The sequence below is a fragment of the Carlito syrichta genome, unplaced genomic scaffold, assembly GCF_000164805.1.
Source record: "Carlito syrichta isolate Samal-C Ts95f unplaced genomic scaffold, Tarsius_syrichta-2.0.1 Scaffold307333, whole genome shotgun sequence".
In the NCBI taxonomy this organism is placed as follows: domain Eukaryota; kingdom Metazoa; phylum Chordata; class Mammalia; order Primates; family Tarsiidae; genus Carlito; species Carlito syrichta.
In genome coordinates this window covers 91,192-116,454 of record NW_007251429.1, presented here as the reverse complement: position 1 = coordinate 116,454, position 25,263 = coordinate 91,192, and the positions used below count along the sequence as shown (strand labels likewise).

The 25,263-nt window shown below is 39.1% G+C and overlaps 1 protein-coding gene across 1 annotated transcript in view; it reads left to right on the top strand.

The window, feature by feature from the left end:
• The window catches only part of CPQ (carboxypeptidase Q), a 300,673-nt gene that overhangs the window by 245,727 nt on the left and 29,683 nt on the right, over positions 1 to 25,263 (top strand). Inside the window, exon 6 of the mRNA XM_008064423.2 lies at positions 24,389 to 24,480. Within this exon, the coding sequence (XP_008062614.1) occupies positions 24,389 to 24,480 (92 nt within the window). The remainder of the gene's footprint in view (positions 1 to 24,388; positions 24,481 to 25,263) is intronic.

The following is a 25,263-nucleotide window of genomic DNA, read 5'->3' as shown; positions in this document are numbered from 1 at the left end:
ATTTGAGAAAAATAGAAATCATATGGTGCCTTTTTCACATAATTTTTATCACCTTTATTCTTCTGCTTGTACTGCCCCCTCAGTCTTACATTTCCTATACTGTCTAGTAATCTGAGCTTATATCTATCATAGCATTTCATGCCACCTTAATTATCATAGTGTGGCATTATTAAGATGTGAAAGCTTTGAAGATAAGGATGCTTAAGATCTTCAAAAAATAAAAAGTAAATATGTTCCATCAAAAAATAAGAATAGGAGTTTATGAACTAACAACTAAGTGGTAATGAAATTAGAACATGCAGATACCAAGGAGAACCAACTTAAATTATTAGAAATAAAAATGTACAGTCATTTAGATTTTTTAAAAGTCTCAATAGAAAGAATCAATAACCAAAGAGAGAATACTGTCAAAGAGAGATTTTCTAAATTGGATCACAGAAATTAGAAAATTACCAAGTTGTGCAAAAGAGAAAAAAGAAAATTGAAAATATAAAAGATTTTGAAACATAAGTTTCATTATCTCTCAGTAAGTAGTTCCAGTGGGGTAAAAAAACAGAGAAAATTGCAGAATCCTTTCTAGAATTAAAGCAGGAGGTGAGTATTCCATTTTTTAAAAAAGACAAAGAATGCCAAGCAAGATTACATTTTTAAAAACCCCTTCTCTTAGCCGGGCTCGGTGGCTCAGCCTGTAATCCCGTGCCTTTGGGAGGCTGAGGTGAGTGGATTGCCTGAGCCCGCGGGTTCAAGACCCGCCTGGGCAGCGAGACCTCATCTCTACAATAAATCAAAAAATCAGCCAGGCGTGGTAGCGCATGCCTGTAATTCCAGTTACTCGGAAGGCTGAGGCGGAAGGATCGCCGGAGCCCAGCGGTCGAGGCTGCGGTGCCCGGGAGTGGCCACTGCACTCCAGTCTGGGCAACAGAGTGACTCCAACTCAAAACAAAACAAAACAAAACAAAAACAAAGAAAAACCCTTCTCTTATATTTAGCAATGAAGCTACAGAAAACTAAGGAAAAATGTTTGCTTTTTTTGAATGGGAGATATGAAATATCATTGACACTTTCCTTGATTACTAGAAATTTATTCTTGCCTTCTGTTGTGATAACACTTTCTATGTTGATTTGGTTATTTGCCTATCACTCCTCACATATTCATTATACTGGCTTCCAACTCATTTTAGTTTACTGCTGTTCTTTGATATTTACTGAACAAACCAAAAAGCTGTATTTATTAAAAACTCATAAAAAATAGGAATAGTTTATGGAACAAAGAATAGTCTTTAAAGCAGGCACATAATGTTAGCATAACAAAAGCCTACATTTATAAAGGGTGTACTATGTACTAGACCCTTTTACAAGCTTTTTCTCATTTAATCCTCACAATTTCCCCATGAGGTTGGTATTACTGTATCATTCCCATTTCACAGATGAGGAAATGGAGGTTTAAGGAAGCTGAGTTGCCTTCCCAAAATCATGTAGCTTTAGCTAGTATGTTAAGAGGTCTGTCCTAGATTTTAACAAAGCTACATTCTAAGACCAATTTCTTAATGACTATTCTATAATACCTTCTTTTATGACTTAAAAAAAAGATCCCTTTAGGAAAACTGCTAGAACTTTGAGCACTCTTTCTCAACAATCTCTCTTGTGGGATTATATTCTGAAATGTTTAGGTTGATGGAATTCTGATCCTTAGATGACTGGTTGTTTTTTAGATGTTTGGTTTTTCAGATCCACATGCGACCAAGACCATTCAGTCTCTATAATCATAGTACTTTCTTAATCAGCCTAGTTATTCCTATTATATATTTCTGGGGGAACCAGAAACTCTTCAGAGGCATAGAACTTAACAGCCTTTTATAGAACCTAGGGAATTTCTATTGCCAGAACTTGAAGATCTTTCCAAGGTGTTCCATGGAAAGCTCTCATGTCTCTTCTTTACTCTCATGTCTGTCTCTTTGAAAGCAGATTCTGGTTCTCCTTTTGAATTTTATAAGATTAAGACAAGAAGGCAGGTTGAACTTACTTTAGAGGCTGCAGAACAGGCATTCATAGAAGGCCATACTTCCTTGATTTTCAGACATGTGCTTCAGACTAAGGACAGGCCTCCTTGGTCATAGATACCCCAGGGCAGTCTACTATGGAGGTTTTCCTAAGTCAGGAGAGGATAGTTGAGGTCATGCTGAGGAACAGAATGAAAAAACATGTCCACCACAGAAGCCATTTCTTCCCAAATTTTCACTGAACTACTGGAGGAAAGGATAGTCTTTATTTACTCTGTGTGAATCAAGTTTATAGATATGGCAGACTGTCTAGAGAAACTGAGAACCAATAATTAGCCAGAGAAGGGCTATAGCAAGCCTAGGGATTATTGATAATGCAGATTTGACTGGTCTTTCAGGTCTGGCTTAGATTCCCCACAATGCAAGTTAACACTGCTATGATTAGGAACATATCAATAAAATTCTCGTTCTTAGCTGCCACATCACTAAAATAAATATAATCATACCTGCTGAATTTTAGGAAGAACCAACTAAGAAAATTAATGTGAAACCCCTTTGAATTATCTCAAAGCACTGTGTACAGTTTAGTTGTTATTAACCTGAAGTTTATGTTGTAGGTAAATAAAATTTGTTTCTAATTATTTTGACTTCATTCCCTAGAACTCTACACATAGACACACTATAATTCCCTATATATTGCTCTTGAAGTCTGAAGGTCTTGGCTTCTTCTTCAGCTGTAACCAGCGTCAGTGTGCCTTGAGGCCCCATCACTAGATTTCCACTGTGAGATTACCTATACTCCATTTCTCCAGGTAGTCTGTTGCTACTTGACTCAGTCGGCAGTCATCTGCACCCTTTGCCAAGTTAATTTGGTGACTGAGGGGTTCTGTAAGAATCTGAGATAAGCATGGGTACATACTGACATCCCTGCTTGGAAGAATCCTTTTAAATTGCACTGTTCCTCACTATACCAAACCAAGAGAGGACAATTCTCATTGCTAGGGGGGACATTTTTGGAAAATCTACCTTGAATCTCATCACTCTGCTAAGTACCACTATAAGTTATTTTGTTGACTGTTGTTATTATTGTCATCTAGGACGTATGCATCTTTTTTTGTTAATCAGATTTAGGAAGAAATTTGGGTATGTGTTGAGAAACAGTGATGCTGGATGTATAACTTTAGATGTAATACATTTTGGATTTAGTTATCCTAACATCTTTCTCTTTAACTCTTTTCATTCTTTTGTATTATGTTAAAATTGAAGGTTAGTCATCCTTTGAAATGTCAGTGGGAAGACCATGGATTAAAAAGTACAGATAGAAAAGTTCCAGAATTTAGAATACATAAAGGAATTTCAGTGAAATTATAAAAATAATAACCAATAATTTCTTTACTACATAAAATATTTAAACAAATCAATAAGAAAGAAGCCCCAGGACTGCAATAAACAAATAAGCAAAGGTCCAAAATACCTAATTTGCAAAAAGTTTAAAATGTTAAATCCCAGTATCAATCAAATATATGCAATTCAAAATACTGACATAACATTTTTAGCCTCTTAAATTAGTGATTTAAAAAAAAATCTTGATAAGAGCACAACAAAAATACATTTTTGTACACTGTGGGAAAATAATTTGGTAACACCTTTTTCCAAAGTAATTTGGCAATACTGTATATAGCAAGAGCCATAAAATTAAAGTTTGACTAGTTTTACAGCTCATAATTTATTTTCAAAAAAAAGTCACACCTGAGAAAGCTTTAGTTCAAAGTTAGTCATTACAGTGTTACTTATAACATTAAAAATTGGAAAAAAATGAAAAGTATGATTGAAAAATAGTTGAAATTTCCTTTATCTGTATGATGGAATATTTTACAGACAATACAAATACATATTTGGGGAGACTGAAATAACACAGATATATATCTAAGTGGTAAAGTAAATAAAAGAATATACATGTGTAATGGATCAACGTTCAGAAAATTAAAAGTATGGCAAAAAATAATAATTAAAGGAAAATACCAAAATATTTACAAAAACAATCTCTTGTTAATAGGGTTTTGACTATTTTTCTATGTTTTCCAAATTTTTCATGGTGAATATGATTCTTCTATTTTAAAAAGAAAATTTATTTTTTAAAAAGGAAATATAGCCGGGCTTGGTGGCTCAGCCTGTAATCCCGTGCCTTTGGGAGGCTGAGGTGAGTGGATTGCTCGAGACCCGCCTGGGCAGCAAGACCTCATCTCTACAATAAATCAAAAAAATCAGCCGGGCGTGGTAGTGCGTGCCTGTAGTTCCAGCTACTTGGAAGGCTGAGGCAGAAGGATCGCCGGAGCCCAGCAGGTCGAGGCTGCGGTGGCCAGGAGCGTGCCACTGCACTCCAGTCTGGGCGACAGAGTGAGACTCCAACTCGGAAAAAAAAAAGGAAATATATAATTGTTTTAAACATTTTATGGTATTGGAGAGAAGGACCCTGTAAAGGTGACTTGACTGCAAAACTTTTGAATTTTTTTCTGTAGCAACTGACTATTTATGATCATTTTATACAGACTGATTTAAAATCTACTTTGAATAGCCAGTAAAGACAACTTCTCCTAAGGTAACATTAAGAGTGTGAGGGATGGCAAGGAAAGTTTTATCATAGCATAGATCTTTAACTATGCTAAGCAGGTTTTTGATGGGCTTTAACATGTTAACTGCGTGTATGAGGGGGGACCCCCCAAAAAACCAGAATTTATTTATAAAAAGTTTTTATATTTTTATGTAATTTTTATATTCTTACATGTTTAAACTTCAGTCACCTTCAAAGTACACTCTGTTTCATTCAATAAATGTATCAAGATACTTTTTCTGTTGCTTAAAACAGTTTTTGAACTCATCAGTTTTGACGGCTTTTAGTGCTTCTGCCATTTTTTGTTTTACCTCTTCCACAGTTGCAAAACATTTCCTTTGAGGACTTGTTTCATCCAAGGAAACAAAAAGAAAAGTTGCTCAGGGTGAGATCGGTAAATAGGGAGGTTGGGGCATGGGGGTCATGCCGTTTTTGGTCAAAAACTGCAGAACACTCAGTGCAGTGTGAGCAGGTGTGCTCGTAAATCACCCGTCATGAAATGAGCAAACAGGTTGAAAGAACTTGCAAAAAAATTTTCACTGAAGCTGAACACTGCCTCTCAGACAACGCTAGCTGGTACACTGATGCTGATGGGTTCCTAGAACACTTACCTATCCAGGGAAGCCTGTACTACAAGGGGTCTGCCCTCCAAAATATAATTCTGGTTTTTGGGGTTCCCTCTTCATAAATGGTGCTAATTAAAATTGAAGAGATTATCAACTTAATGAGGTGAAAACTAAATGTGTGAGTATGAGTGTATGTAGTTGTGCCAATACGTAATAATATTTGTAGTCCTTCAGGGTTTATCTTCCCACCCCAAAGGTATTTTCCCCATATATATGCACACATCGTGGTGCTGAATAACGAGAACCTACAATACAAAGAGTCATTGCCTATTTTATATGCTCCATAAAATGGGCTGACAGCCGGGCTCAGTGGCTCAGCCTGTAATCCCGCGCCTTTAGGAGGCTGAGGTGAGAGGATTGCTTGAGCCTGCAGGTTCGAGACCCGCCTGGGCAGCAAGACCTCATCTCTACAATAAATCAAAAAATCAGCCAGGCATGGTAGCACATGCCTGTAATTCCGGCTACTTGGAAGGCTGAGGCGGAAGGATCGCCGGAGCCCAGCAGGTCGAGGCTGCGGTGGCGGGAGCGGCCACTTCACTCCAGTCTGGGCGGCAGAGTGAGACTCCAACTCAAAAAAAAAAAAAATGGGCTGACAATAACCACCGTTGTCCTAGGACCCTCTGCAGTTTAAAATTCTGAATATTTTCCCCAAAATATATGAATAGGAAAGCAAAGGCTAAACAAGCCAGACAGTACCACTGACAGGGGACTAGCAGTTTCAGTCACCGAGTCTGCTGACTGGCCTGAGGTCCTTGGACCTACAGTTTTTTGAAAGGTTATTTGTGCTTGTAGAAGAAGGTGCTCAGAATTTCAGTAAAAGTGAAGAAAGATTTTTGAAACCTAGAAGACTGTTACACTTTGCATAAGAGAAACAGAAGTGCAATTGAGATGGGATTAAGACTAAAAGTCAAGTTATCTTTTTCACGAGTCTTTTCCTGGGCCCATGTCCCGCTGTTTCTTAGATTCACCCAAACCTGACTCCAAAAAGAATGTCAGGTCAGGGGTTTGAATCTAGCAGACACTCTCACACAGGTGTTACACCACTATACCCTTCATGGTCAGTAAATAAGACGGGAAATTGCTCGGTTTGCAAAGTTCAAGACAAATAAAACTTACGCAGATTATATTTGCAGTCTTCTAAATATTTGTCCTATTTGAAAAATTCTAGCTCTGGTTTCTTAGCTCAAATTGTAGATCGGCCAAATGTAGCCCCTTCTGCCCTATATAACTTGGATTATTACCATGTCTCTCCCTTTTTTAGAACTTCTGGGAACAAACAAGAAATGGTAATGAAAACAAAATACTTATTAAAATGTAAATACAGTGGCTGAATCCCTGATGTGTTAGGCTGACAACGCTTGCTGGCAACCCCGGAGGACCCAGGTGCATCAGGAACTGACTTATCTGGTCACAGAGCATCAGGACCTGGAAGTCGACAGCCTCCGAAGGGGGCCTTTTGTTGCTCGATTTCTGTGGCAGGTTGCTGGCTCATTCTCCTGCATGGAATCATTGAAACTTGTCTTTCAACTAAATAGAGTACATGAGGGCAGAGATTCTTTTTTAGTTTGGCAACCCAAGTATATTAGAAGAAAAAAAAAAGCCACTGCAAAATCGCAGGAAAGCATGAAAAATGCTTTATGAAGAAACATAAAAGAAAACCAGAGGAAAGCATATTCGGCCCCAGTCATTAAAAAGTACACTACTGTTCCCAATCCTGTCTTCACCAAAAGTTTGTTTGTTTGAAGAAGTTTCTTCTGTAGAACTCCAAACAGGCCCCAAATATACCGATGTCTTTACCAGCTGGATCTGGAACGAGAGGGGCTTCTATTAAGAGAGACATCATCTTCCATTTCTTTTAGAGTTTTACTCAACAGTTTTCTGTGTGGCTTAATTTTTGGCGTCAAACTGTCTTAACAGGAGCCATGTGGTGCTTTTCAACTAGATCTTTATCTTTGAGTGCTAGAGTCTTCCCAGGATGCCCCTAGCAGCCGATAAAAGCAGACCCATCCCGCAGAAATGCCACAGGAACTGCCCAGAATAAAATGGCACATGCAAATGCCACCTGGAACTTGCTTGCCTCCTGACTCATATTTTAGTTTCTATGAAGTGGCTGTTTTCAAAACTGACAGTGTCTGTAGCCTGGTAATGGGAGATAATGATTAGTACACCAAAGTAGGAGTAATCATAGGGCTATTTAACACCTTCCTTAGAAAAAAATCCTTTACTTACTCAAAAGCCAAAGCAAAGAACCATTTCTAACATGACAAATGTGTGTAAATTTGCGAAGTGTACTCTGATTTTCACACACATACACAAAGAAAACAGCCAGCCAGCACAGTTATGCTTTAGAGTATAAGGTGATCTAATTCTTGAAATAAAACTTCATTCTGGGCAATGACATACATTTCTAGATAGAAAGAGAAATTGTTATTGCTTATAATAAAGAACAGGCAGTTTTCTTTTTTGGGAACTTCAGGGGGATGAAGAAAGTTTTAATGCCGTCAAGAAGTGGGCCGCAGAACACTGGGATAAGTCTTATTTATTTAACATTTAATGCCCATAGTCTATTTAGGCACCAACAGACTCACTCTGGTGCTATTATATAATGCTGGAACAGTAAAACAGTCTACTAAGATTAGATTAGGCAGTTGACTCAAAGTACTCTAAGTTCAAGGCTCAGAAATGAATACATCAACACTGGTACTGTACAGAGTACTCGAACATATGTGTGTTGGGGTGGTGGAGAGTGAACGCTCCTCTCTTGTTAGGGTCCTTTGTGAAGTCAAGTCTGGAGGAAATGACCTGACATCTTTATTTTTCTAAAACCTCTTTAATGCCCATTATAATTTGAAGAATTTAAAGACAAAATTATTTGTTCAGAGCAATCTGATGCTTGTGCTATTGATCCCCCAGTACACAGAAATATAGATTAAGGTAACATGGTAGTAAATCAAGCCAAGGAGAGCCAGGAAGCTGGAATCAATAGCTTAGTATTCTCTGTAAAAATGTATCAATGTACGCTTGCACATTTAGGATGTCTGTTTATACAAATGTGAACAAATGTATTATACCTTCGACTTGCAGCCAGCATGAACCCAGTGCTAAAACAGTAGTTCTTCCCTTGAACTGGGTTCCTCATTTTTCAGTTTTGCCACTGACCCAGAGTGTATTTTTTCTTATTAGAGTCTTGTGAGTGTGTATCTAATTGTTATCATGTTAATCTGTGCCGGGTTCTCACAGGATTAATACCTAAGCGAGTCATTCCCAGTCCACTGCACACACTGAGGGGACCCATGTGTAAAATAAAGGCTTAAGTTATGGGCTTTGGGCTCAAAAGAACCTGGGTTCAAGTTCTGTTTCTGCTTCTTACTACGTGACTCCATGAGTGAGTCACTTCACCTCCCTAAGCCTCAACTTCCTGACCTGTAAAATAGGAAAAACAATAATACCTACATCCTTGTGTTAATGTGAGGTTCAACTGAGAAAAATTAAAGGAACTAAAGTGGACACTGCCTGGCACTCAATATGCTAGCACTCAAATGCTAGCTAGCTTTCTTTTTATATTATGGAACCTCTTTGATTCTCTAGCTAGTGCTCTCTTGTCCATGTTAAGGTCATCATGACACATGGCATTCTGTTTAGCTTGTATTTGTGTCTGCTACTCACATGACTGTTTCTTCACTCGCTGACCTGGTTGGCTAAGGTTTTGACCCTGCACTGCCCTTTCTGTGTCCCCTGCCTGTGGATCCCATCCGGTCCTATGCACAATGTCAGGAGCAAAGCCACTCTATCGTCCATGGTGAAATCTGCTCAGTCGCTTTGCATTGGCAGCCTCCACATAGCCAGCTGTTTGGTCTCCAGCTCAGCATGTCAGCCACTGGGCACTTGTTCCCCATCTGCACAAGCTCTGGTGGTGTACCTGCCTAAGAGAACCGGGCCAGACGGATACCTTCCTCTCTGGAGTCTTTGATTCTATGCTTGACCAGTTCCAGCATTCTTTCTTCTTGGTCCCAGACACTTTTCACCTCATCTCCCCTGTGTCACATCTGATTTGTCCTTATTGTAGAAGGTGGGTGAAGGGCTAAGGAGTGTGCTGTCAGCTACCTCCAAGCAGGGTGGTGTTGGCAGGAGGTGCGGGAAGTGACAGAGTAAGATGTCCACATCTTTTCTTGAGTGCTGTCTATGGTGACCAGTTTTTACTTGAGGAGTTATTCATCTACAGACAAAGAAATGTTCTTTAGTCTATATATTCTTTAAAAAGACACACAGGTTGCCATATGACTTTCACCATTTGAAATGGGACTTAAGCATGTCTCTATTATGTCATTCAGATCTCATGTCATTTTGATCTCTGGATTTTCTTAATTCTCAGTTAATTTTTACTTGGTCATTCAGTCTAGTACGGGAGCAAGGGCTGCTGAGTTAGAAGGTAACAACTTTTATCAGAGTGCTGTGCGTAGGGAACAGTGGGAGGACCAGGACAGCGATACCTCACAACCTCAGCTCACAGTGTGATTTGTACAATTTCTGTGATTTCTACAAGTAACAGACCGATTGTGTTAGATTTTCTGTGTTATGCTTTGTGTCTGCTTCTGCAACGCCTTTCTTCCTCATGCTCTGCCTTTCTCTCAATCCTTATTTTCCTGGGGAAGATTGCACTAGAAACTTGAGGAAGGGTTAGAAGGAGGGGTTAGAAGGAGGGGTTAGAAGGAGGGGTCAGATGGTAAGAATAGAACCTGTCCCCTGCTATGATGATGCCTTGTCACCTACCACAGGTGACTCTGTATGTGACAGATTCAGTAAAATTTACATTAGAAAGCAATTCAGTTACTTCCACATTCTTGTTGAAGTCCATCCTTGATGGTCTATCTATATCATTAATATCTGCCCTAAGTTATTTTTGTTTTCATATGTCACAGACTATTCTCAATGTATGGGGCCTGAGTCAGAGTAGTCTACTTGAAAAGACATAGGCACTGGATTAAAAATATAAAAAATCTGGATTCATATCTACCCTCTAGCACCTGCTAGCTCTGTGACATTGTGTGAGTCACATACATTCTTTTAACCTTTGTTTTCTTATCTGGAACTTGGGGATAATACCCCCAGATGTCATAATATTGTCAGGTGTTATAAGATTGTTGTGAAAATTAAATGAGATAATGTCTGGAAAGAAGTTAGCACAGCATCTGGCATAATGTTAAGTACCCAGTAAATCCTGGTTCCTTCTCTCCCCAGCCTCCCTGCCTCACCAGTTGGCCAGCTGTCTCTAACACAGCATCAGTGGACTGTAAATACTTTCACAGTTATGTAATCGTTCTCCACCAATTCACTCCTTGATCACCTTTCTGCCCTCCCTCCAGATCTATTCCTAAACTCAATTATGACTCTCCCTCTGATATAATCTCCCTCTCTGCCGAGAAAAGTAAAACCATAATGCTTAAAAAATCATTTTTCCTTAGAAGAACTTATAGTCCCTAAAATGTCACTGTGAGTTTTTGTTTTCCAACAGAATTTATTGTTGGCAACAAAAATGAATGTATTTACGTTTGGAGCTTATTTTTCACAATCATCTTTATAGTAAACTTTTCCTGATTTTTGTAAAGCCTTATTTGTGTGTGTGTGTGTGTGTGTGTGTGTGTGTGTGTGCGCGCGCACGTGTGCACAGAGAATGAATTTTGTTCATCTAAGTTGCTTGCTAAGCTTATAATTTTTAGGTTAATTTTAAATTTTTCTGAAGCTCAATCCCCCAAAAATACAAGTGACTTTTGAGCAACCCATCTGGAAGATAAGATATTCTTCCTCTCTGTCTCCCATTTGTTTAAAGTTAGTGATAATTTTTGGACTCAGCAGTTCAAGGTTTAGTCATTCCTGTTGCTATAAATCTGGACAATCTAATGTTGTTCAGTTTCTGACTGTGGTAGGGACTGGTGACTTATTTCTATCAGCCTAGTAAGTATCTTTCTTTACTTGATCCCAGTTCTCACCCCCATGACCAAACACATATACCCAATGTCTCTAGGGCATATTCTTGCCCCCCATCTCTCAGTTTTAGATGGAATTTGCAGGTCCAAACATGGGCCTCTGATTAACAGAGACTGATACAGTAGCTTTGTTAGATTATGTCCTCTGATGTGAGATTTTCACCTAAAAGGAGACAGAGAAAGAGAGGTTGCACAGAATGGTCAGGTCCTTCCGTGCAGTTTATCTTTTGGAAAAGCAATAGTGTGAAGCAGCTAAGAGCATTGAGAGGGCATTCGACTGTCTCTGGTTTGAATCCCAGCTCTGCTGCTTATTAGCTTTGTACTATTGGGCAAGCTACTTAATTTCTCTGCCTCCCAGTTTTATTATTTGTGAAAGAGGAAAACCTTATTACTTGCTTTGCAGAATTAATTGAAGTAATGTTTCTAAAAGTATATGTGCTGTTGTCTAGAAACATCTTAGCACAGTGCTGGCACAGTACAGAGTGCCCTGCCCGTCGTGGTCCTTTCTCCCTCCATCATGACCTAAATATTGGTCATCTCTAAAATCACACTGGTAATGCTACAGATGCTGATGCTTTTCCCCATATGCCATTGCTCTCCTCCAGTCTTTTCCTTTATTACCCTTCTGCTCTACATCTTAGTTCTCAGTTCTCCTCTTGAATCCAGTGATAACTCAGTAACTCTCCTCTCTTTCTCTCTTCCTCCACCCTCCCTGGTGTAACCTCATTCTCTGTCCAAAACAATTATAACTTAATATTTTTAATCAGATTTTTTTAGATGAATGCAAAGTACCTACAACAATGATAATGGTGATGGTGATGATGGTAAGAATAATGTAGGACTTTCTTACTTTGTCCTCTGGGGTGTGAGTTTCTTCAATTCAAAGAGCATGACTATCTTCCTCAGCCCCCAATTTTTGGTCCCTGGTTCAGGCATAGTTGTTCAATGAATGAGTCTGCCATTTTGTGTAGCATCGATTGTGCCATTCAACCTTCTTCATTTCTGCAGTTAGTCCAAGTGAGTATTTGTTGATTTGTGTGTTCGCTTTTATTATGGAATTTCCATTTCTTCTTTGATGAAACAGAATTCTTAAATGCATGCTTGTGTATCCAGGAGGGGCAGAGATGATGAGTTTTAATAAGTGTTAAATGTGGAAATAAAAAATAGGTTAGAACGTGATGGAGAATATTGTTCTTGAAATGGTATCTACTCAGGGGAAAAAAAAATCTATAGATTGATTTTAAGGTTTGAGGATGGGGTCCTGGGAAAAGTGCTGAGAATGGAGGCATCACATTCCTTCCCACACTAAGCACATAGCTCTGTATGGACTTGGTTTCATTTCAAAAGTGAAGGGTTCACAGACTGGACACACCCCTGGAAACTCGACCCTAGAAGGACAGCAGATAAACTCTAGGAGTCTTTTTATGACAACAGTCCCCTGAGGTTTTGAGTAAAAATTTACAAGCTCCTAGAAATACAGACTATATAAAATTTCTTCCTTACTTTAACAGATTTTATATATAAGATGTGTCAAAATGACCCAGAAAAGCCAAAGGTTTTCAGGTGAGATAACCTATTACTTTGGCAATGTAAGGTATTTGGAATTTGAAGCATTGAAATTTCATGTTGACACCCCTGAGTTGGCTCTAAATATTCTTTTATCTCAAGAATACAAATATGTCTTGTGCTTTCCATAATCGAGGAATGAAAATGTTTGCAATAAACTGCTCTTCTCCTGGGAGGCCAAATACTTCTCTTGAAGAAATGCCAGCCCACATCCCCGTGGGTATTATTCAGTATTTGTAGAATCGCCAATCATAACATCCTAGATCTAAAAGAGATTCAAAAATTCCAGTCAATTTCTACCTACCCCACATGCCCAATACCAGCTTTATTTCCAGACTTTACTCTTTCTTTTAAGCAAGTATAATTGATTTAATGTTTAAAAAGATCCTCTGCCCAAAAGTTCTTTTTATAGATCTAATCTATGTCTCTCTTGTTGCAGCTTAAAATTGTATTAGGCATGCTAATTCGCACATTAAAATATGTATAGAGCTCTTTGATTTACCAGGGGCTGTGTGTGAAAACCAACAGCAGGGCAATCCCTTCGGGTCCCCTCCCGCCATGGGAGCTTCTCTGTCCTCCCAATAAATCCTGCTTACTCAAAAAAAAAAAAAAAAAAAAAAAAAAAGGAAAGAAAAAAGAAAACCAACAGCAGAAACTACATTAATTGAGATTAATTGCCAAATGGGTAGAACAGAAAATAACAGCTTTCAGGTTCAGAGAAAGGAGAGAGTGGAGCAGGAGGAGTTGGAACTGGATCTTGAAAGATGGTTAAGATATAGGTATACGTAGAGAGAAAAAGAAAGGGCAAATCAGATGGCAAAAAATGGTGTGAGAAAAAACAAAGAAATGAGAAAAAAGCAAAGAGATCAATTTGTGTGAAAATGAGGCTCCAGGAGAGGGGATAGTTGTAGGTAAGTCAGGGGGGCAGATTGGAATCAGTCCGCATAAGGCCTTGAATGCTATACTGAAGAGGAGGATGGTCTATTCCAAAGACCGGTGGCCTCCAAAGCCAAGAAGTGTGTAGAAAAATTCATTTGAATACTGGGAAATGTGTTCTTTATATCGAAAAAGAAATAAATTTTACTAATAATTGTACTGACAATATTGTATGTCATTTATACATAAATATACATATGTGGTGACTCATGCTCAAAGTGGTTTTATTGTTAGAGATGTGTGTTCAAAAGATGCCGGAGGCAGACTACTGCTCTAAATGATAAGGAGTGATTAAAGGTTTCCATGCAGCCAGTGATGTGTTCAAAGCAGCAGTCTAAATAAGAAAGATGAATCTGGCAGCAGTTACCCAGAAAGGATTGGAGGAAGCAGTTAGTCGGCAATTGCAGCAATTTAAAGGGCTTTAAATTATGACAGCCACAGTGGGAAGGGGAATGAAGGGGGAAGTTCCAGGGACATTTTGATGGTCTTGTTTTTTTCCCGGTGAGAGTTTCCCTTAGCAAGAGTATTCAGCAATCATTTTGGGGGCTGAGAATAGAGTAACGCTTAAGGTGAGTTTTTTTGTTCAAAACATTGAAAACTGAATTAGTATACCACATGTGCTGTGGTCTGAAAACCTAAACTTAAATAGAACCAATAATTAAAAATGATTATTAAAATGATCACTCAAGACAATAAAGGATTAATCCTTTAATAAAGTATAGTTTACTTCATAATTCATTTTATACAGAAAAAAAATTGGGCTGGGCATGGTGGCTCATGCCTGTAATCCCAGCACTTTGGGAGGTCAAGGTGGGAGGATACTCCAAGCCCAAGAGTTTGAGACCAACATGAGCAACATAGTGATATCTCATCAAAAAAATAACTGGATGTGGTGGTGCATGCCTGTATTCTCAGCTTCTGGGGAGACTGAGAGGGAAGAATTACCTGAGCCCTGGAAGTCAAGGCTGCGGTTAGCTTTGACTGTGCCACTCTGCACACCAGCATGGGTGACAAAGTGAAATCCCAACTCAAAAAAAAAAAAAAAAAAAATTAACAGAAAAAAAGACAAAGAAAATCTTTGGAAATATAGACAACATTTTCTTCACCATAACCATGAAAAGGAGTGTTTGAAAGTGTTAACAGAAGCAGCTTAATGATGGATCCCATGCTATTAAAAAAAAAAAAAGTGTGGTTCATATTTTCTGTTTGGTATCGAAAAGGGATCTCAGAACTTTTCTCATCTCAGTTGCTTGTTGGAGATGCATTACTTTTTGATAATCCCTGATTCAAGTACAAACATAGTTGTTATTCCTGACACAGCTTGATCTTAATAAGAAATAAAATTTAAAGAACCATATTGGTGAATGTAAATTTTTGAAAGGAGTTTTGGTACTTGTATTTGATTTACCTTCATTTTCTTGAAAATTGTACTGTTTGCTTAACTTCTCACCAGTTGATGTTTCTGAAGGGTAGCACTCTTAACAAAAGTGTGATTCAGAGTTCAAATCTATCATTAACCAGGCTTCTCAATTTATCCTTGCAGATAAAAACACTCTAAATAATGATAGGGAAAAAGAAATAGCATGTTTTAAAATGCCAGCTAGATCAGGCTTGTGATTCCTACATGATACTAACATTATCTTAGAAATATATTGATAAAAGAACCCTACTATCAGACAATTTAAATAAGAAAAACAAATTCACATATTTTAACTCTAGTCAGGCATCAGATATACACTTAACATTTGTCTCAATCAAGTTAAAAATAGACTTTAGAATGTGTGTGTATTTGTCTATGCAATTATTCTGGCTGGAAATGAGTAGAATATCATATAGAAAAATAGATATAACATGGCACACATTTTTAAAAAGGAGATAAGATTAAAGTTCTACATTAAGTAAAAGTGAATATTGTTATACACTGCTGGTAGGAATATAAATTGCATTGATGACATGTTTCAAGAGCCTGAAAAATATTTATACTATTTAGATTCAGTACTGTATTTATATTTGTAAGAACTTGTCCTAAGAATAAGAGCCTTAAATGTCTAATAATAAGGGAATAGCTACAAAAAGTTTAAGAACAATTTTCTTAAAGATGATTGATTATAATAAAGATCATGTATACCATGATTTTAAGTGGAAAAGACAGTAAAAAACTATAACTGTTTATATAAAATTTTATATGACTATATTTATATATACATATGTTTAAAAATTATAAGAAAATATAGCAATATGATTATAGATTGTTTTTGTTTTCTAATTTTTTCTTAATTTAAAAATGTTAAAAGGATCTATATTGTTTTTATATTCAGAAGAATTATCAAAGTGAAAAATTAAAAAGAGCTGTCAATTTAAGATGCTAATACCTATAATTTAATTCACTAAGCTGATGGAAGATTCCTGTGACCATTATATATTTATTTATTTATTTATTTAATGTCTTGATTCACACGAGCTGTTGATGGGCTAAATTTTGACTAGACTTAGCTATGCTACAAAAGCAGGCGAGACAACTAAAGCAGACGTCAAAGTTGAAGCACATTTAATGATTTTGTCTACTGGGATGCTTTCACCTGTGTTGCTTGGGCTTTGGTCTTACAAAAATAGCATACCTTACCAACTTTTCTGAACTGAATAGGTACTGACATGTTTTAGATTAAATGAAAAGGTAATACTTTTTATTTGTACTTATGTCAATATAATCATTCAGTCGTTCAGTCAGTCAACCAATAAATAAACATTTATTCCACAATTATTAAATGTCAGGTACTGGTACAGATTATAAAAAAGGGAAATGAGTTAAGTCTCAGAAAACGAATGCTCTAATGAGAAGGAAGATCAACATTTAAGTGTAGTTGAAGATGAAAATGGAGCTACATATGAGGTTCTAGAAGAACATTGGCAAAAGAGCAGCCTAACTTGGCCTTGAGTTAGGAAAGGGGTCCCAGAGAAAGTAATATGAAAGATGGGCTTTGTTGAATGATTGGGAGTTTGCCAGATGGAAAAGGTGAAGAGGCATTCTAGGTAGGAAGAAACGCCTATGTAAAGGGCCAAAAATCTGACATAGCTCAGCATTTTCAGGACTGGTAGAAAACATGTATCACCAGAGTTTAGGATGAGAGACTGAAGCAGAGGAGGAGGGTAGAAAATTGGGTTAGGACAGGAATGGCCTTCACACACATTGTAAAGTCACAGTATTTCTGCTTCACCAACGATTAATAGTGATTTTCCTGGCTAATAGAATCCTAATCATTATAATGAAGTAGGACTGTTGCCTTTAAATTATGGAAATTATAACTGTTATGACCTATTTCACAAACACAGGTTATAAATACTACCACATCTCTTTAATCTTCTTCACAGTTAATCACCCAAGCCTCCACAGGGCTTATTAGCAAGAAGTCCATTCTCTCCTCCTGAGGTCCCTTCCACTGCCCCTGAATTGTCCATGAATCCTGGGACTTTACTCATGCCAAACCGGTCAGTCTTCCTCCAGAACTCTGTCTGTTTCTGGATCCGTCTGTGACTGCTGCTCTTTCTGGTGGCTGCCACGTGATATAGTTTGTACACCCCCATCACAGTGGTCCCCATTTGGAGCAACAAGCTTACAAGCCCCTTTGTTTACATTTCCATCCTCAGCCATTGTTCCCTGTGACACAACCTCTGTGCCAGGCTGGCTGGGTCTGGAGGCGCTTTAGGAATTGGCCTCATCCTTCCCCTAGAACCTTGGGCCACTGTGTTGAGCCCTGGTCAACAGCCCAGACTTCTCCCTTCATCAGGGTCGCTTAATTTCTGTGACTTCCAGGACCTTCCCTGGCCCAGGACCTTAGTCAGCATTGCCCTGACCCAACAAATTTCTCATTTCCAGCCCCCAGGCAAGGAAACAGCATCGAGGAAACCAGAGTTTCCCTCCGGAAGCTTTTCTTAACTCTGATTCTCCTTGTGCCCAGTGTTCAGGTTGTTCCTCCAGGTGGCTCAAAAGGTAGCAGCTTGTAAGACATCATTTAAGAAAAACGTGATGCCCTGCCCGAAGGTCCCCCCGCCAAAGTGCCTATTGCTTTATGTTTTCATAACTAAGAAAGATGCCAAGTGATCCTTCTAAGAACAAAAATCTTCTTCAAGGCGATTTTCTGTTCCTGACTATAAAGAGAAGTAATTGGAATTTACTGCACTAAAATAATTAATATGTATCTAACCATGCCCCCTATTTTTTAAAAATTAGTGCTAATGTGCTCATATATCATATGACAAATTATGTAATTTGCCCAAAGTGGAAACATGTTTCAACCCCCGAATGTGTGCATTTAACCCCTCTGCTTTGCTACCTCTTTCATTCACTTCATACGCTACCATGTCATTATCTACTTCTGTAGCTTGGATACTATACTCCTTAGTCAAGTTTATTGCAGTAATAGAAATCTCTGTAAGTGTAGGCACTCTCTTCCAAACTGATGCTAAAGAAGAGTTGGACAACCAGCGTATTTGTGAACCAGTGCATTTATATGGAGAATGAGTTGATTTACTGAAAGAGAAAGTTGCATTTTCTCTGCAGAGTTAGATTGTGAAAGGGAGAACAGTATTCATACATAGTTCTAGAGGGCTTGAAACTGAATAGTAAATTAGCATTGGGGTCCATATGCATTGTTAGCAAATAGTGCTTTTTAGAATTTATGATTTGGAAAAGCTGTCTACAAGGCTAGATTAATCTGAGTTTTCCTGCTGCAAGTCAAGTTTATTTTGCTATGCTTCTCTTTTGGTACAAGTGTAAGACAGTCAACTAACCTTGGAACTTATCAGCTTAATGATAATTATCATTCAGCTTTCTTGTCCTTAAATTTGAGAATACTGAAGAAAAAAAAAGTCCAAACATTTTGGTTCACCTTTTCTTACAGACGCTATCTTCCCCCGAGCAGCATAACTTAATTAAACAAAAATGGAATGCATAGACCAAAACCAAGTTACAACACATTGGTAGTTTATGTTCTTTTAATCATGATGCTGTAAATTATTGCACTATCTAGAGGTCTTGTTAGAAATTTCAAGGGGTCAAAGAATCTCTGGCAGTTCCTATAAACACATGGGAGAACAATTGCCTATCTTCTGACAAAACTAGGCAGGGCCTTCCCACCCTGTTCCCATTCGAAGACTTTCATGTGCTTGCCTTGGACTGGAGCTGTGTACCACCAAACCAGTGCCAGGGTGGGGACCAGGATTACTGCTGAGCTATCCATTTACCACAAAATTAATTCCCCAAAATTGACCTCCTATCACTTTGTTTTGTGGCTACTATTGTTTTGGCTTTATTATTATTGTTGTTGCTGTTGTTTTACATACTTAAAATTTGTGGCTTTTCAAACGAGTTAGGATTTGAGATTCACAATAATTTATTTCATTTAACAGTGATAAATATGGTTCATGCCTGTAGTCCCAGTTACTGTGGAGGCTGAGGAGAGAGGACCACTTGGGCCCAGGAGTTTGAGGCAGTGAACTATGATTATACCACCCCACTCCAGTTGGGTGACAGATGGAGACCCCCCAACTCAAAAAATAAGGTGCATGTAGATGTCTTTATCAATTTTATTCTGTTTCTAGGTATATTTAGTCTTTTGACTTTATCCAGAAACAAGAAATTCTGATTGGCTCTCTGAGGAACCTGCTTCTATTGATTTGGATTTGGATATGCTCTCTGTTGGGATGAGGGAACATTTTATACTGAAAGTGGCTGTGTTTTCCTGTAGGATTAGGTGTTCTTCCTTGGCTGAGCATATGCATTCTGTATAAACAAAAGTGTTCTGGACTCCCAAGGAAGCAGCATGAGGAACAGCCCTCAGACTTGTTCTCTCACATGTTCTCCCTGGTGACAGTTGACACAGACTGGAAGGTTGTCTAGAGTGATGGAGAGAGAAGCTAATAAACAATTCTTGAAAACCTATGTGCTGGAGACTGTGCTTGATACACAAGGTGGGGAACCCTCCAAAACAATTAGGCAGGCCCCTTGTAATACAGACTTAACCCACAAGATAAGTGTTTTAGGAACCCATCGGCATCACCGTACTAGCTAGCGTTGCTGTGAGAGGCTGTGTTCAGTTTCACTGAATTTTTTTTTTTTGAGTTGGAGTCTCACTGTCGCCCAGGCTGGTGTACAGTGGCATGATCACAGCCACCCCCAACATTGACCTGCCGGGTTCTATCAATCCTTCTGCGTCACCCTTCCAAGTAGCCAGAACTATAGACACGTGTTACCATGCCTGGACAATTTTTTATTTTATTTTATTTTATTTTATTTTATTTTATTTTATTTTATTTTGTTGTAGAGACAAGATCTCACTAAGTTGCCTGGGCTGGTCTTGAACCCATGGGCTCATGCAATCCTCTCGCCTCTGCCTCCCAAAGTGCTGGGATTACAGGCTGAGCCACCAAGCCTGGCTTTTTAAAAAAAAATATTTCAACACTTTTGCCCATTTCTTGATGGATGATTTACGAGTACACCTGTCCACACAATGCTGAGGGTTCAGCAGTTTTTGACCAAAAAAAACCCAGCATGAGCCCCATACTCCAACCTCCCTATTCACCTGATCTTGCCCAGAGCAACTTTTTCTTTTTGTTTCCCTGGAAGAAAAAAATTCCTCAAAAGGAAACATTTTACTTATATGGAAGAAGTGAAACAAAAAATGGCAGAAGCACTAGAAGGCATCACAACTGATGAGTTCAAAAACAATTGTGGGCGGTGGAAAAAGCATCTCTGTAGGTGTATTGCATCAAACGAAGAGTACTTTGAGGGAGACTGAAGTTTAAGCATGTAAGAATAAATACACAATTTTTAATAAATAAATCCCAGGTTTTTTGGTGGGGTCCCCTTTCTTATAGTTGTCTTGTCTCATTTCATTTTCTTAACAATCCCGTGAGGCAATTACCATTTTCTTTATTGGGAGATGAAGAAACTGAGACTCAGAGAGATGAGGTAACTCATATAATCGCACAGGCAGAGCCAGGAGTGAAACACAGCTTATTCAGACTCCACCAGCCAAGGCCTTTCTCTTCCCCATGCTATCCTTTGTGGACTTAGGTGACCCAGAGGCCCGAACTCCGCACTAGGTTTAGGGTCTATTTATTGAATAAGTCCCATGCATTTATTTCTCTTAGGTTTAGGGGCAAATTGTCAGAGTGGAATGAGACTTTGGATTCAGTTGGTTACCGAAGGAGTCGCTAGTGTTCCATGCTCATGGGTTTCACACCGTCGAGAGCTTAGGAAGCTCTGTTAGTCTTTTTAGGGCCAGCTGTGCACTGACAGACATGCTATTGTTGTTTAGAGGCCTTAAGATTCCTTACTTCAAAGCAACTACATCTTTATTACCGTAATATGACATCATTGGCCATTTGAGCTGACTTGCAAAAAGTGAAAGCAACTAACCCTATATGAAAATAACTTTCAGGTGGTACACCAACCAAATCTATAGGGGTGTTCAGAGCATTTGCTCTTAAAAAGTAAATATTCTATAATCTATGCTGCCTGTTTATCCTTATTTAAAGAATTCTATCATTTTAATAATTTGGTACTATTTTGCTATTAAGTACAGAGATATGTCAATATATATATGTTTCCCTTTTTTATAGACTTTAACATTTAGAACTTTTAGTTGCAGAATATAAACAGTGATAGTACCTCATTCTTTATTTTGTTCAGTTATAAGCAAAATGTCATGATTTAAATGGACTTTGAGCAGATTTCTTTTGGAAAAACCAAAGACTATAATCTTTAGCAATCCTGATTCAATTTATTTCTCATACAACAGTTTAAGTTTGTGATACGAATGTGAGCAGGTGGTTTGACTCTGTGGAGCAAGCAGTGGACATTCCAGTGTCCTTCCCCAGGCATTCCAAGGCCTTTGAAAGGATTCTACTCTGGGCATTAAGCTGCCTCCTCTTGGCTGGGCTTGGTGGCTCAGCCTGTAATGCCAGCACTTTGGGAGGCCGAGACGAGTGAATTGCCTGAGCCCATGGGTTTGAGACCAGCCCAGGCAACTTGGCGAGACCTCGTCTCTACCATAAATCAAAAAGAAAAAAACTGGGCAAACCCCTTGGGTCCCCTCCCACTGTGGGAGTTTTTCTGTCCTCTCAATAAATCCTTTCTCAAAAAAAAAAAAAAACTTAGCCGGACATGGTAGCACGTGCCTGTTGTTCCGGCTACTTGGAAGGCTGAGATAGAAGCATCACTGAAGCCCAGCAAGTGCACACTAGGGTAGCCGTGAGCATGCCACTGTACTCCAGTCTGGGTGATGGAGTGAGACACCAACTCAAAAAAGAAAAACAAGATGTCCCCTCTCCTCTGAGGGGGTGAAAGTGGGTGCTCTGCACCTGATATCCCTTATATAGTTTTTTAGTTCACTTATTGGATGTCAATTACATGCCAGTCGCTGATGTATATTGTCTCACATACATTGACTACATACACCAATGTATGTTGTCTCACATACATTGACAAATCTCATTTAATCCTCTCTGCTACCCATGAAAGAGTTATGATATAGGCCCATAATATTGTCTCCACTTTTCAGATAAAGAGGCCAAACTTGAATGATCAGTTTCCCAGTGGTTATACAGCTAGTGCCTAATGATAGCAAGATTCACCAGATCTGTCAGCCTTTTTCAAATAAAACTCCTTGCTTGGGAATGAGATAGTAGAAGAATTTAAGGAGATGAGATTGGGGAAATGGCTTTGAATTATGCTCTAATCAAGACACCAAGTTTTGCATTCATTTATTCCTTCAGTTCCTAGTTAATGTGTGCCCAACAATTTGGGAACTGGGGACTGTTACAATGAATTAAATGCATAAATCCTTGCTTTCCAGAAGCTTACATGTCTGCTTATTGGAGGTTTTGAGAAGAGGAGTGACAGGAGCTGGCTTAGGTTTTTACAATGCCCTACTGGCTACAGTACAGAGCATTACCTTCAGAGAGGTGGGGGCTGTGGCAGGGAGACCAATCAGGAGGTGATTGAAATAATCCAAGCAACAGAGGACGGGAGCTTGGACCAGAGTGAGGGTGGTCGAGCAGAGAAGTTGGATTCTGGATGGATTTAGATGGAAACGCCAATGGGATTTGCTGAGGACTTGGATATGGAAATTGCTTGTCCAGGCTTTGACTGGAACGTACGTCAGCCTACATCCTAAGCCTGTTCTCCTTTAATTACATTAACATGTACAAGTATGCAATGGCTTCACAACTATATTCAATTTAGTGAAAAAATGCAGCTCCTCCTTGTCAGCCCCAAGCACAGACTTAGGTAGGGAGAATGCTTGTCAGTTTTGGAGGGGGCAGGAGAGAGCTCCGTGTCCCAGAAACATTTGTCATCCAGGCTGCAGCTACCCAGCTGGCTCTTTCGAGGGCTAGGTGCCTGGGTGGCAGTACATCTGGGACTACTCCTGTGGTTTGTAGTGAGTCCATCTCAGAACCACTCAAAGTACATTCAGTCTTTATCTATGACTCCCCTGTGAGTAGGTGGGAAAACGAATCCTCTTAATAAGATTTAGGTACAGTTTTACATTTCTCTGCCTTTGTTATTTCTTAGAAATGACATTATCAGGTCTGAATCAGGAGCACTTTTAGAATACGGTTTTACCCTTTTTTTAAAGTTTGGAAAATGAAGCTTTCCTGTAGCTAACTTTTTCTGAGCAGACATTGTCACTCAAAGGTGGTTCTAGATCTGCCATTAACTTTAATAACTCCAGGATACAAATGTGTGTATCACAAGTAAATGAAATTGCCACCAAGCTACTCATGCAGTAATAAGGTGAATAAATGTCATCCTCATTCAATTAATTTTCACTGTCCTTAAGTGAATGACCTTCTATTTCCATGGCCATGGGCAAGCATCTGTTGCATCTGCTTTTCGGTTATTATGTTACTGAGGACAGCGTGGGCAGCTAGCTATACTTATACATTTAGACTAAGAAGTAATCCCCTATGCACCTTATCCTGAACTAGAGCCAAAAAATCTGATTTCAGTTAAGGTCACTGGAAAGCCCCATGATCTGCTTGGAGTCCTCCTAACTGCACCTTCTTGGTGTGATCTCTTATCTTTCTGAAGTTGGCATCCATTGGGTCCTGCTAGGCTGGATATCCAGTTAAGGAAGTGATTAGAGGCTATTACTTCCTGACCTGCAGGCAGTGTTTGCCACAACCCCTTTCTCCACTAACCTGCCCTGGAGATCAGCCCTGAAGTTGCTCCTTTGCTGTGTCAGCAACACCCTGAGTTTGGAATGACTTCCTCTCTGGGCATTAAGATGTCCCTCTCCTCTGAGCGGGTGAAAGTGGGTGCTCTGCACCTGGATATCCATTATGTAGTTTTTAGTTCACTTATTGAATGTCAATTACATGCCAGCCACCAAGTTGTCTCACGTACATTAACACATCTCATTTAATCCTCTCTGCCACCCGTGAAAGAGTTATGACATAGACCTATAATATTGTCTCCACTTTTCAGATAAAGAGGCCGAACTTGATGATCAATTTCCTATCAGTGAAGCAGTCGGCCACACCAGCAAGACATGAGTGCCTCTGATTCCCTCCTGCCTCCACAACGTAGACAAGGGTCCTTGCCATTTTTAAAAAATTCAAAATTAACTGAAGTATTACTTTTTTATTTTATTATTTTTCCAGGGTTGCATCCAAAGAGGACTCTGCGCCTGGTACTCTGGACTGCAGAGGAACAAGGTGGAATTGGTGCCCTCCAGTATTATCAGTTGCACAAGGTAAAAACTCAGCCGTGGGTTGCTGAGCATTTGTGTATGTAACATCAGTGTAAACAAAAGCATTGAATCTCCCATTGTCACACTTAAGGCTCTCAACATTAATTGGTGGCCAACTAACCAGGCAAACACCCCTCATATAAGCCTTCTTCATCCAGCCCTGTAAATGAGAAGGCACTGGTGAACTGAGGATGCTGCAATGTAGAGTTAAGGACTTTCCTGTCTCTACATCATAGTCTGTGGCCAAAGAAAAATTCCAACCAGGCATGGTGACTCACACTTGTAATCCTACCACTTTGGGAGGCCAAGACAGGAGGATTGCTGGAAGCAAGGAGTTTGAGACCAGCCTGGACAACATAGTGAGACCTCATCACTATAAAAAAAAATATATATATATATATTTATATATAGCTGAGCGTGGTGGCACATGCCTGTAGTCCCAGCTACTCGGGAGGCTGAGATAGAAGAATCACCTGAGCCCAGGAGTTAGAGGCTTCAGTGAGCTGTGATTGTGCCACTGCATTCCAGCCTGGGTGACAGAACAAGACCCTGACTCAGAAAATAAAAAAGGAAGAGAGAAATCCCAACTGTTATGCTGCCGTTTCTTAAAGTCTCTCTGGTTCTGCTGTCTTCCTGTATGCTAGATAAATTGTAATATGTAAACATTCTCTCTTCCCACTAAGCCCATCCTCATACTTCACTGCCCCAAATCCTCCTAGTATCTGAGAACTAAGTTCTGAGGCCTTGAGTCAGCCAAGAGCATTGCCATAATGGAGGTGGGTATGG